The following is a 14821-nucleotide window of genomic DNA, read 5'->3' on the forward strand; positions in this document are numbered from 1 at the left end:
GATATAATCATAAAATCCCAGCTTAATGACAATGGTAATATTCAGCACTGAAGAGCATAATGAATGAATGAGTGAATGAATGAATGAATAATTCATCCGTCGTTATTAGAAGCATCACAATGAATGAATAAATGAATGAATGGCAGATTGGATGAACGAACAAATATAAGAACGAATGAACGGATGGGCGAACGAATGGATAAATAGATGAGTGAATGAATAAAAGAAAAGGCGTATGAATAAATGAAATATGACCAATATTTTCAACCCAATCGATACATTTATATATATACAACATGCAAAATATAAGCTTCTAAATTACTAATGATAACTATTATTGATTTTTTATATATGCTAAATTATTTAAGCGATATATATATATATATATAATTACAACAGGTATTAATACGTAGGTATAAATATAAACAGATCATTAATAAAAACATACATGTATATATATATATATATATATATATAAGGATATATATATATATATATAAATGTAAGGATAAATATATGCAATAATTCACGCACGCACGCACACACACACATATCATGATTTGAAATTTTTAAGCTTAGAGAATGACGATGACAACGACGATGATGATAATTAATAATATGATGATGATGATAATAATAATAACAGCAATGATGATGATGATGATGATGTAATGATGGTAGTAAAATTTCGTAACTGTAACTTATGTTAAGTTAAAAATATCAATAAAAGCATCTAGCACGCGTGTGTACACTGAGTGATCGAGAATTGAATATAACAACTTTTTTTCCCCTGTTTTTCATCATTAGTATTCATATTATTCATTTAATTTATTCATATTATTCGCTATAATTTATTCATATTATACGTTATAATTTATTCATATTATTCGCTATAATTTATTCATATAATTCTTTATTATTATTCATACAATTCTTTATTATTATTCATATTATTCTTAATTATTGTCATTGTAATTATTTGGTTATGTATTATTATTATTATTATTACTGTTTAAACTATTACTAGAATTACTACTACTGGTACTTGTGCTAAACTTAGACGTCATTATAGAATTGTTGTTATAACTGTTATTATTATTATTATTGTTGTTGTTTTTACTATGTGAAGTGGCCATGCAATCGGCAACAAAGACGTTTTGTTGTTGTTGTGGTTGATGCAGCTGCTTATGTTGGTCTTTAGAAGTTAGACTACTACAACTACTATAAATGAGTGAAGCACTATTACCGTCATTAAAACCGCTACTACAACTTAAGCTACCACTACCACTACTACTACTACTACTGCAAGTAGTACCACTAATACTACTACTACCACCACTACTAATACTAGAATTAATAGCAGTAGAAGTAGCAGCAGTAGCAGCAGCAGTAGTAGCAACACCATCAGAGGTAGCAACTAAATCATTAATGTTACAAGCAGGGTATCTGTTAGTTATTTGATTTTTGTTGCTGTTGTATTTTAAATTTGTTGACGTTGTAGTTTGGTCCTGTTTGAGTTTTGTTACTGCTGGTTTCTGTTTGTCTATATCTTCAGCGTTTCTGTTCGGCGTGTTAACTCTTTGCTGCTGCTGTAGCTGCTGTTGCTGCTTTTGAAGCTGTTCGATGTGCTGCTTGAGTTTTGTTACTGCTGGTTTCTGTTTGTCTATATCTTCAGCGTTTCTGTTCGGCGTGTTAACTCTTTGCTGCTGCTGTTGCTGCTTTTGAAGCTGTTCGATGTGCTGCTGTTGAAGCATGAAGAGCTGCTGCTGCTGTTGTTGTTGCAGTAGATGTTGTTGTTGCTGTAGTTGTATATGTTGCTGCTGTATTTGCTGTTGTTGTTTTTGTGCTTTCATTTGATCATACTGTTGTTGTTTTTGTTGTAGAGAAGAATTAGCTGCAGCTGCAGCAGTAGTGGCATTGAAACCTTGCAAAAACATTTGCTGCTGTTGTTGTTGTTGTTGGATGTTGTTGTTTCCACTCATCTTTTGGGCAGTCATGAAATCTTCATTTAATATCTCCCGCGATTGGTCGAGATTGACATCAGCCAATAAATTTGCAGCGTGTGGCGAGTTCCTATTGGTCAGCGGACTCGAGCTGTTATACCTGGCCGCCAGCATTTCACGAACTGTCTGCTGGGGACCAAATGATGATTGGATGCTGCAGCTGTTGATGATGATGTTGTTGTTGTTAGTGTGATCTCCGTACGATGAAATGTTTGGGGTTCCCTTAATTATCGAGCCCCTTGACTCTTGCCCGGTCGTCATTTGTGTTGCTGTCGTTGAAGTGATTGTAGTAGGCGACGGCATTAGAAGCTGCGGCTGCTGATGATGTTGAGTTTGTTGATTGGGAAACATTTTCTCCATTATCTGTTGTTGCTGTTGCAAAATTTGCTGTTGCTGAAGGGTCGGTAGTAGTTGTACCTGGTCTAAGAAATGTTGTTGCTGCTGCTGCTTTGGTTGCTGCTGCTGCTGTAGTTGATGCTGCTGATGTTGATGTGATGATATCAGAGGAGTTCCTAACGTTATGGAACCAGAGATATAATTATGATGTGATGACGAAACTGTTGTTGTTGTCATCGTTTGGGACGATGTCATCAATATTGAGGATGAACTAACTTTAGTTAATGTCTTAGTTGATGTTGTTGTCGATGTAGTAATTGTTGTTGTTGCTGTCGATGATGTCGGTTGCTGCTGCTGCTGTTGCAGTAAAACATTTTTGACGTCAAGTGCATCTGGTACTTCTTCCTTGATGGTTGTTATTGATGTCGTTGATGTTGTAGATGTTGTTGTTGTTGTTGTTGTGGCCGTCGTCGTCGATGTTGCGGGCAACAGAATTGAAGCTGGCAACTTGAAACTGTGTCCATTGCATTAATGATTAACGCATACTTGATCAAATTATTCAATTGCTCACTCAATCATACATTCACTCATTAAATTCATTCGTTCATTGAATTAACCATTCATTCATTCATTCATTCATTCACTCAATTCAGCCATCAATTTCAACTTACTCGTAAGGTGATGTCGATGATGACAATGAGGATGACAAGGGCATGAATTTAATATCTTTGCTGTCGTTATTATCGTCCACCTTTTCCTCTTTTATTTCTTTGGCCGCCTGAACCTGCTTTGTTTCATTCATTCATTCATTCATTCATTCATTCATTCATTCATTCATTCATTCATTCATTCATCCATCCATCCATCCATCATTCATTCATATCATATACTTATAAATTCATTAATTCACTTAATTAGACATTCATTCATACACTCCATAATTCATTCACTCATTTTTTCAGGCCTCCAATCATCCAATAATGAATGAATAAATGAATGAATGAATGAATGAATGAATGAATAAACTATTCAAATGGTGGAAGTATTAATTCAATCAGTCCAACTAATCAACCAACCAACAACACAATCAACTTAACCAACCAACCAATCAATCAGCCATCCACACAATCAATTTATCCAGCAAACCAATCAATCAATCAATCAACCAATCGATCAATCATCCGGCCAACCTTCTTAGCCTTATCAGTCTTCCTCCTACTCATGTGATGCTTTCTGACGAGTTGCTTGTAGTTCTCATTCTTCTTAGAGGCGTAATAAAACAACACACAGTCCTGAATGCTCTGAAGATGACGATGACGACGATGATGACGTTGAAGTTTGTTTAGGGTGACGTTGTTGAAGTTATTAAGTGCTTTTGATAATGTCCAAAAATTTTGATGTTGTTGTTGTTGCCGATGATGATAATACTGATTGCAACAATATCATCATCATCACGATCATCGTCATCATCACGATCATCATCATCCCCACAATCACCATCACGATCATCGTCATCATCATCATCACGATCATCGTCATCATCATCATCGGTACCTTAGTTTCTAGATGTGAGGCAATGTAAGCAAAGTTCTTCGGATGGGATGCATACCTCTCTTTGAAAATATCTCTCTCACCTGTTTCATCATCATCATAATCACCATTACCATCATCACCACCATCATCATCATCATCATGAATGAATGAATCGATACACGGATAGACAGATAGTTAGAACAATGAACGAGCGAATGAAAGACGACCAAAAAAAAAAAAACAAAAAAAAATGATACACAGAATGACGCACTTTGTGTCCAGTAGTTGCACCTCGTAGCTAGTGGCAAGAGATTTGACTCTGTGTTGACATCAATGTAGCCATTGTTGGATATGAACGGCCTTAACCTTTGATAGTGACCTTTGTAAAGGAGCATGGGAATCCTTGAGGACATCTCCCGCCTTTTACGAAGTTCTTCCTGGTGGTGGTGATGATGATGATGAGGGTGATGATGATGAGGGTGGTGATGATGATGATGGTGAGGGTGGTGGCGGTGATGATAACGATGATATTGGTAATGATGATGATGATGAGTGAGATGTTGGTGTTGATGACAGGGTATGTGATGATTTGAATCGCAACGGCGGTATAAAAAACAATATTGACGATGATGGTGATGATAAATACAACAACATCAACATCGAAAACATCAACAACATCAAAACATCAGCAACAACATCAAAAACATCAACAACAACATCGGGAACATCAGCAGCATCAACAACGACATCAACAACAACACATACTGACATCAACAATTTCATTATCCCCATTAGTATTGTCGGAATTATTGTTGTTGTTGTTGTTGCTACTTGAGGATTTGTTGCTTATGTTTGTAACTGTCGATCTATTTGTTGTTTGACAGGCAAATGAATGGAGGAAAGAAACGGAGAAATAAAAAAAGACGGAAAAAATCGACAGATGGATTAACTGATGATGATTTATAAGATAGTATATTGTATGGGATAATCTATTTGCTGATTGATTGATTGAATGATCGATTGACCGATCGATCGATTGATTGATTGATTGATTGATTGATTGATTGATTGATTGGACAAATTGATTTTTGATAGATAAGTTCACAAATGGATAGATGGATGGATTGATTGATTGCCAAACAAATTTATAAAATTTATTTCAGCAAACAAACTAATCAATCACAATCGATCGATCACTATCAATCAATCAACCAGCTAACCAGTCAATCAATCAATTAACCAATCAATCAACTGATCAATTAACCAATCAATTAGCCAATCAACCTAGCTAATCTTTCTTTGTCTTCGCGTTTTTTTCTCAGATCTGGAAAAACCTTTTCAAAAATCTCCCTCACTTTGGCATCTTTCACCCTTCGATCAGTAATAATTAACCGTAATTATCTTTCCTAATTAATTATAACCTAATTAATAATTATAACGATATCCATAATTTTAGTAATTAAAACCGAAATCGCTAACAAAAACAGAAGACAGATAAACAAACAAACAAACAAACAAACAAACAAACAAACAAACAAAAAACAAACAAACAAACAAACAAACAAATAAACAAACAAACAATATCAGCAACAACATCAATAATAATAATAATTAATAATAATTAATAATAATAATAACATCCTCGTAATTACTTCTTCTTAGGGTTGGATTCAATCTTTTCTAGCCTCTTAAACCAGCTGTCGCTGAGCTTATCGTACATCCTACACAGATATCTATCCTGTATTTCGAGGTGAATAAAAATAATAATAATAAATAATTAATAATAATAATAAAAACTAGAGAAATATTAATAATAAATAATAAATAAATGCATCGAAAATTATTAATTATATATTAGAGTGTAAATAAATAAAATATAATGTACGATCCTCTCATGCTCTCTGATCAACAAGTGCTTGAGAGTAAAAAATATATTTAAAATCGGTTAAGTAGTGTTCCTATTACAATATATGCTATATGACGAGCTAATTACCGCGTTAATCAATTTTTCATTAAAAGATTTCGGATAATAATGAATATATAATAAATAATAATAATAAATAAATAATAATAATCATTATTATTATAAACCCTGGAGTTTTCAAGATGCTTCTTTTTCTTAATGTAGGATATTAACTGTGGCTTGAATGCTACAAACCTGGAAGGACATACAGATAAAAATAACTGTGAATAAATAATACACACACACATACACATACACACATACATACACAAACACACATACATAAATACACAAAAACATAAACACACACATACACAAACAAAAACATACACACACAAACACATACACAAACACAAAACAAACACAAATTATATTATAATAATAATATAATATAATAATAATTACATTAATAATAATCAGCGTATCACTCCAACGACGACAAAATGTATTCATTCAGATGAAATAAGGTAAATTTTTGTATCGTATCACACACAAACACACACACGAAACAAACACAGAAATTATATTATAATAATAATATAATAATAATTACATTAATAATGACAAAATGAATTCATTCAGATGAAATGAGAGAAATTTTTGTATCGTATCACAGAGAAAGTTGTATACATACTTTTTAATATTTTCGTGGTATATATTCACGTCAGATGGCTGATGGTAGAGAGGCTGGTGTTTTGATTGTATGGCATCGGACATTTTTATTACGTCATTATTAATTATAGTTATAATAAAATATAATATTAAATAATAATAATAAATAATAATAATAGTATTGATGATAGTATCAATAGCCTACCCTGTAGTAAATATTACTTCCAGGCTTTTTCATAAATGCATGGGATTCCATGGCTTTTGACTAGAATGGGAGGAAAACATGAACATGTACACACTCACACGTACATTCACACGCACACACACACACACACACACAAACACAAACAAATTAACACACACACATTCATACACAAACACACACACATACATTCACACATTCATACACAAATACACACACACATTCACAAATACACACAAATAAATTAACACACACATTCATACACAAACACACACACACATACATTCACACACAAATACACACACACACATTCACGCACACGCAGCACATACCCTATTCTCTGAAAATATAGTATGACTGATGCACTGTTTGTTGGAGTCGATTATATTTGTAGGAGTGGCTGCCGACTTTTCATCATCTGGCTTCTTCGCCTCTTCCTCCAAATGCTCCTAACAACAACAATAAAATAGTAATAATAATAATACGACCAAATAATAATAATAAACACCTTTTTTTTTTGCAGTTTGACAATTGACTGCTCGATCTTAGTCAGCTCTCTATCCAATCTAAATAAAAGAGATGGAGCAATAATATTAATATCATTGTTTATCACAGGAGGAAACACATACACACACACTTTCACACACTTAAACACACACACACGTATAAATATATATACATATATACCTAGTTATATTTTGTAATATTTCGTCTTTGGATTGTTTGATGAGATCGTCGTCATTTTTTGCTTTGTCGTCCGTCGGTAAGGTCGGGGAAATGGCCTCGACTTGGGGTGTGTACGCACTATTATTATTATTGTTGTTGTTGTTGTTGGGCTGAATTGAAGGTTCCTGAATTGGGTAAGGAAAAAAATGTATTAACATGACATAAAAACATACATAGAAAAGCATACATACGTGAATGAATATAAAAGCATACATACATGAACATACATGTAAAAACATACATACATAAATATACAAACAAATACATATAAAAAAACATACAAATATAACCACAAATATACATACAAAAATGTACCTACATACACACAATCCTTAGTGCCAAGAACAAACATACCATCATGAATCCAACCAAATATTCATACATGGACACACGCAATAAAAAAATCCCAAACAAGCGGACAAACAAACAAACAAATAAATAAACAAAACCTTTTTAATTGTCATAACTTTCAAGGGCAGCAAACATTCATTGTTAATATTATTATTGCTGCTAATACTACTACTACTACTACTATCTTTCCCACTACTACTACTACCACCACCAACGATATAAGAACCATTATTATTATTATTATTTACAGTGTTATAGTTATTATTCCTATTACTGATATCATTATTGAAGGCATCTAAGTAAATATGTCTTTTATTGTTATTCATATTATTATTATTATTATTGTTGTTGTCATCAATAATGTTATTGGTGGTCAGATTAATGGCCGCCTGATTTGGACCCCCAAGACCTAAAAGTCCAGTTGGGTTATTATTCTGGGGTAGGCCAGCGGCCAGTAGCATAGGAATTGGCAGACTTAGGCCTAAATTAGGCAAACTTGGCAAGTTAGGTAGATTTATGTTGTTGTGTTTTGTTTTAGAGTTATTAATAAGTTGATGTTGTTGATATTGGTATGCGAGAGATGGATTATTGATTTGTGTACTGTTGCTGTCTTTTGCGCCGTCTACAGACATTTGCTGCTGCTGTGGCTGGGAAGGTTGCGGCGCCTGGACATAGCTTATTACACACACATCATCTTTGTCAAGCCTAGCATGAAAGGAGAAAACAATGCTTGTTTCTCAATTAACATATACTTATTACATATGATAGGATGGTTAATTAAAAAATAATGAAATATTTTCCTCTTTTAAGAAACTTACAAACCCAAAAACTAATTTAAAAAAAGACACAAGTGTAAAGAGATAAATTGTCAATTACATATCATTCTGTTGGAAGCTGATTGGAGGCTGTTGTTGTTTGTGCTTCTCTGCCAACAATGAATCTCTCAAATTTACATGCTCCAACTCATTCTAGAATAAACAGATAACCATATAAATTAATAATCAATTAATTAATTAATCAATATATATGTACATATATATACTTCTAAAATATTATAAACTTAGAACATTAGTTCGTTTTAACAAAAGTTATTTATAACAATACATATATATGTATATGTATATATATATATATATATGAATATATATTCATGTCTAACATTTAATATGTTGAAAATTTTTAAAATATCAAAATTAAAAAGGCACTCCTTAAAAGAATGGGACACCTATGTTAAAATATTAAATTTAATTCTTATACATTTCATAAGAATGGATGGAAACGCTTATGGGAACATAAAACATGATTTTGTTGCATAACAAGAATCACATATAAGTATCACGTATCTGAAATATAAAATAATGAATACAGCATGGTTGATTTGCTATAGAAACTATGAAATGTATGAGAATTTAATGTTTTAACATAGGTGTCCCTTCTTTTAAGGAGTGCCATTGAAAGCATAAAAAATCAATATACAAAGTAAGCAAATGTAAAATTCTGCAAATAAAACAAATATTTCAAAATATGTAATAAAACATTAAAAAATGACTGAATAAATTTTTTAAAAATCTATATATATAACAAAACAATGACCTTGTGGCTAAAATGATAGGGACCATTGTTGGGTTTGTAAAAGGTTGCTGGCAGTTGCAAATTGAAAGCAGACGACAAGGAAGGCTCTTTGCTGCTGTTAGTGAAGAGAAAATTAGGTGGAACATTTAGAGACAAATTAGGTGGGCTAGATGTTCTGGCTTTTTTGCTCATTTTTATGTTCAAGAAAAAGTCAGAGCTGGTTATTAAATTGAATTACAATCTTTCTTTGTTTGACTCTTCTCTTTGTTATAAATTATTTATTTAAAATGTAAAAATATTTAAATAAAAATAAAATTTAAAATTAATTTTAATTTAATAAAATTAAAAAAAGAATTGGTATTCCAATGGCTAATCATTGAGCGTTTATCTTTTAAAAATTATAAACTAAAATCTAAAAAAATTAGTAAATTATTAAAATTAGTAATTATTTTTCGAATTATTAATTAGTAAACGAATTATGAAATTAAAATAAAAACAAATCCATCCAGGAAGCCATAACAAAGACAGGAAACTGTAAAAAATAAACAAAAGTATAAAGGAATTTATTTGGTATTTCAATTGGTAATGGTCAGTGAAGTTTAATTTTAATTGTTAATAGATATTTGAAATTTTTTTTAATGAAAAAATTATTTATTTGTTTTATTTGCATTTATAAATCGCCTTTTATTGTAAAATGACGGAATATTTAATTTTAAAGACTAGCTCAGAATCTTCTATCTCTGCTAATAGCATTCTCTGGTCTAAGTCCTTTTTTAGTTTTTACCGTTTTTAATTTCAGGGACTTAAATTGATTAAAGTAACTTAAATAAATTCCAGAAAAAATATAAAAGAAATTACTTGGAAAAACCATGAAGGTCTACGTTAAAGTGTTGAATGGCGCCAGCATTAGTCTCACGGTTTGTCGCAAAATCTCTTTTTAAGTACTTTTGAAAAAATTCAACAACTTTTCTTTGTTTTTTAGAATTTAGATTTTTAGAGAGAGTGTCTGTCTGGCATCACATAGATTTTTTTTTACCATGGCATATAGGTACCTAACTTTAGTTTTAGGACTAGCATCCTATTCTCAGTTGCCGGCTAACTAAATTTAGGTATTTGTAATGGTAAATAACTTGCTTTTTTCACATTTATCATTTATGAGTTTTCATCTTAATTCTTAGTTAATAAATTTTATCCTGGACTCATCATAAACAATTTTTCAACTTAATTTTAAAATTATTCATTCTTTTTAAATTTTAGTTAGACAGACCTTCTTCTATTGAAAATTGGATTTGAAAATTTTATATAGGTTTATTATACATTATTTATATACATTAGTAGATGGAAATTGAGAAGTAAAAATAATAAAATATATATAATCTTAGTTAGATTCATATTAAATTAAATAAAGATATGTAATAAAATAAGACATAACTATAACATATGTAGATGATGAAATTAACTTTTATTAGGGAACCTGTAATGAAAAAAATTACTTAAAATAAATTACAATAGGTAACAGAGAACACTACAGTAGCAGAACTGAAAAAGTTGGTTTCTCAGGAGTTAGACGTACCGATCAATAAGCAGAGATTAGTGTTCAAGGGAAAACCATTGCAAGGTTTTTCAATTTCTATAAAATATTTTGTTCTCTGTTTAGTATAATGTCAATTCACAGTTATTAAATGTAATATAATTCTTACAAAGTGCCAATTAGAGATTCAAATTTACAAATTATAATGTCTTAAAGGGACAGTCATGCATATTTATTGTCCAACTACTGACAATAATTTTACAAAATTCTAAACCATCACAGATGACCAGATGCTAAAATCCTATGATGTGATAACAGAGAGCAGAATAATGCTTACAATAAAGAATGATGGCCAGCCAGGTAACGGTACCAAGCCACTCATCAATCAAACCAGCAGACAAGCAGCACAAAGCTTTGCAGAGAAGAGAACATCTTCCTCGTTTTCCTTCTCCTCTTCTTCATCATCATCGTCGTCGTCGGCCAATCAAACCCAGCAGCAACCACAGACGCCATTCCAACAGCAGCTGAAATCAATCCTCCTCAAACATTTCAGCATTGTTGATTCTGCAAGGATTTTAGAGCAATACAACAAAGTGAGATGAACTAGATGGAATGTATTAATAAATTTTATACATTTTTTGCAGTTTAGTTCAATCATCTCTACTGCAGTGGCTACATTTACTGTAAAAATGACAGTTACATGTACAAATTTTTTATTTAAATTTGCAACATAATGCAACAGCACTCCTGACAATCTGTCAACACTACTTAATAATTTTATCTTTATTACAAGATAGAACACTTATTAATTATTATAATTTTATTATTGTAAAATAATTCATAATTTTTACTTTCAGAATTGGAACATAGCAATGAGCGGCCTCACATTGGATAACATTGAAAAAACCGCAAGACTGAATCTGGCCAGAGCCTCTTAAGTTGTCATGTCACAGCTCTCAGCCATACTCTACCCACTATATCCATCTTTTTATTCCTTTCATTTAGACATTTGATGAAATAGAATAACGTTGTTTTCTATCGTATCAAGTTCATAAAACTCAAAACGAATATCAAACATTCACCGTTTCTATCAATCTATCCGTTAGTTTCGACAATTCGATATGTATCTTACATATGTATCTTGATAGAAATAATAATTGATAATGACAACAGTGACTTCATATCAAAAATTTAAAACTGTTTTTAAATTAAAATAATATTTATTCCTCTCCAATTCATCAGCCAACAAGCATTTTTAAAATGCTAATTCATAATTAAATCAAACTTAACAGGACATAATTAGAAAAGTGTAATTTATAACATAACAACAATAATGAGGATGGTGATAAACTTAATTGCTAATGATAACAAATCCCATTTTATGCAACAGTCATCCGTTCACTAATCCCTAATCAAATTTAATGGAGTTAATGCCGGTATCGATGGCCCCCCCTTTGTAACTGCCTCTCTTCTTTTTGGTCTTTTCATGCCTGAATGACTTTCCTTTTGTCGTTTTTAGGTCCTCGTTGGCTTTTTCACCCCATGATCCCTTGGCCCCAGGCTATAATTAAAAAAATATTTAGAATGAATAACTTCACTTATAATAATATAGTAATATAATAACATAATTCATTATAAATTTAATTTTAACACTATATTACTGATAAAAGCAAGAGATAATAATAATTGTACGTATCACAACAAACACACACCTTGGCTTCAAATGAATTATCCTGCATCCTTTCGTCCACAATTATCTTGGATGGGTCAACCCTCTTGAATGGACTGTTTTGCAGTTTCTGAAAATTTTTTTTCATTCAACAATGATCACGTTTTAAAGTAAAATAAATGTTTAAAAAGGGTAAATAATTAGTTTAAAAATAGTTAACTATTTATAATAATTCACGGAGACTAGTCTTATTTTCATTTTAAAAAATTTGATAAAATCTAGTCTTATAATCAGCTGTAATAATGAAAATAATTCAATGTTACATCAACAATAATACAAATTATATTATAATAAACTGTTAATTATAGTAACAACGGACATAACAGTAAAATAATAACAGCAATGAGCTCAAACTACAACAGCAACAAACAACAAATAAAACCTTTCCCTTTTTCTTCTCTCCATCTTTACCTAATGCACTAACATTGGCAGCTGGGGTGGATGTATTTACTTTCTTACCATTTTCACTATCATCATCATCATCACTACTGCTGCTACTGCTATCATTGCCACCATTAATTGCAGACTTGCCGGCAACGACATTAACAGCCTGACTGCTAGATTGATTGGCTGCTGGTTTTGCAGTGTCATCATCGCTTGAATCCTCATCACTAGAGCTATCAACATCTTGTTTTGCTGCAACTGCTGCTTTTTTTAGATCCGCAGCTGGCTTTGATGTCTTTGCATTTGCTGATTTTATTGAATTATTCATATTAGTTGTTGACATATTTTTGTCATCCTCATCACTTGAATCATCACTAGAGCTTTCATCCTGTTTTGTTGAAGCCACTGTTTTTTTGAGATCTGTAGCTCGCTTTGATTCCTTTGCTTTTGCAGTTGTCAGATTTTTGGTATTAGTAGTTGTTGATGATGATGTTGGTTTTGCTGTATCATCATCATCACTTGAATCATCACTGGAGCTATCAACATCCTGTTTTTTGGAAGCTGCTGTTGTTTTTAGATCTGCAGCTGGCTTTGATATCTTTTCATTGGCTGCTTTTGAATTATTCAGATTAGCCGTTTTTGTTGCTGACGCTGTTGACATATTTTTGTCATCCTCATCACTGCTATCATCATCACTCGAGCTATCGTCATTAGCATTTTGTTTTTTCTTGGTCTCAACAGGCTCCTTGGCTACATCATTTTTATTATTAGTAGTGGCAGGAGCAGCAGTGGAAGCTGAAAGTTTAGTTGCAGTTTTAACTTTATTTTTTAGATTTTTCGTCTCAGGATTAACAACTTGAGATGCAGGAATGGCATTATTGTCATCATCATCATCACTGCTGCTATCATCATCAGCAGCAGCAGCAACTGGTTTCGAAGACTCTTCAATTTTAAGCTTTTTTGCTTGGTTATTTGACTGTTTATTAGATCGTTTTGTTGGCTTCTTCTTTTCCGAGTTCTCCTTTAGTTTGGCTGCTGTAGTTGAAGATGAGGCAGCACAACAAGTACATAACATCGCAACAACTTCTGGCTGGTTAGCCAGGCTATACTTATGCTTCTGAAAAGTAAAAATAAAATTTACTTTAAATTTTAAATTAAAATAACAATATATTAGTGAACGATTAAAAATTATGTTAAGTTTATGTTAAGTTTTCCAAATGAAAATCAAAATCATAATCATACACCTTATCACTTTATGTTTTTTATAAATATTGTGCCTGATATAAAAAATATAATTATATAAAATTATAAAATAAATAAACTATGTAATATATAACTAACTAAACTAAAGCTAAACACAAACAGTAAACCAACTTTGAGGATTTCTGCCAAATTTTCATCTTGCAAGCCATCCAACAGTTTATTGAACAAGGTGCTCTGCAGAGAAATAATTGTGAAAACAATTAAAATTAAAACATACAACGATCACGTACAGCACAATTCTCAGTGACGATCGGTTATCAAGAGTGAGATATCAAAAAATTCGGCAACACGTGTTTCTTAGTGTCAGTTTGTTTGGTTAGTGAGCAAGTATATTTTGTAGCCGCTTGTTCAATTTTTCAAAAAAACCCTTTTAAATTATAAAATGAACTTACAACTTTAAGATCAAATTCTTCCAACAATTTTCTTTTGCGAGAACTTTTATCGGATGCCATTCCAACAAATATCTAACTAATCCTAATGACAAACCTTGATTCACGTTCTAACAAGATAGCTTATTAACGCTCAGTAGCAAAGATCATACAATCTGCAAGGAAATTGCCTTGTAAAAATGTTAACGCTTAGCTCGACTTTGCCCCATATAATATATATCAATATA

General features: G+C 31.7%; 3 protein-coding genes across 3 annotated transcripts; 1 reads left to right on the forward strand and 2 right to left on the reverse strand.

Moving 5' to 3' along the window:
- Nucleotides 1–3496: 3496 nt before the first annotated feature.
- On the reverse strand, nucleotides 3497–7204 carry HELRODRAFT_111638 (hypothetical protein; the record flags this gene model as incomplete). The annotated part of the gene is made up of 11 exons (XM_009018947.1): nucleotides 7158–7204; nucleotides 6982–7098; nucleotides 6653–6712; nucleotides 6470–6522; nucleotides 5964–6030; nucleotides 5525–5610; nucleotides 5157–5243; nucleotides 4642–4738; nucleotides 4144–4309; nucleotides 3894–3973; nucleotides 3497–3640 (listed from the first exon to the last, which is right to left on the reverse strand). The coding sequence occupies exons 3-11, from the start codon at nucleotides 6701–6703 to the stop codon at nucleotides 3497–3499; spliced, it is 831 nt and encodes a 276-aa protein (XP_009017195.1). The 5' UTR covers nucleotides 6704–6712; nucleotides 6982–7098; nucleotides 7158–7204.
- Nucleotides 7205–9212: 2008 nt separating this feature from the next.
- HELRODRAFT_185563 (hypothetical protein) lies at nucleotides 9213–12063 on the forward strand. Its single transcript, XM_009018948.1, has 5 exons — nucleotides 9213–9459; nucleotides 9808–10215; nucleotides 10811–10916; nucleotides 11112–11422; nucleotides 11687–12063. Exons 2-5 carry the CDS (start codon nucleotides 10168–10170, stop codon nucleotides 11765–11767), a joined length of 546 nt encoding a protein of 181 aa, XP_009017196.1. The 5' UTR covers nucleotides 9213–9459; nucleotides 9808–10167; the 3' UTR covers nucleotides 11768–12063.
- A 174-nt stretch (nucleotides 12064–12237) lies between these two features.
- Nucleotides 12238–14657, reverse strand: HELRODRAFT_172284 (hypothetical protein; the record flags this gene model as incomplete). Its single annotated transcript, XM_009018949.1, has 5 exons — nucleotides 12238–12390; nucleotides 12542–12628; nucleotides 12941–14059; nucleotides 14317–14379; nucleotides 14598–14657. The coding sequence occupies 5 exons, from the start codon at nucleotides 14655–14657 to the stop codon at nucleotides 12238–12240; spliced, it is 1482 nt and encodes a 493-aa protein (XP_009017197.1).
- Nucleotides 14658–14821: the final 164 nt, after the last annotated feature.

The sequence above is a fragment of the Helobdella robusta genome (assembly GCF_000326865.2).
Source record: "Helobdella robusta unplaced genomic scaffold HELROscaffold_23, whole genome shotgun sequence".
NCBI classification, from domain to species: Eukaryota; Metazoa; Annelida; class Clitellata; order Rhynchobdellida; family Glossiphoniidae; genus Helobdella; species Helobdella robusta.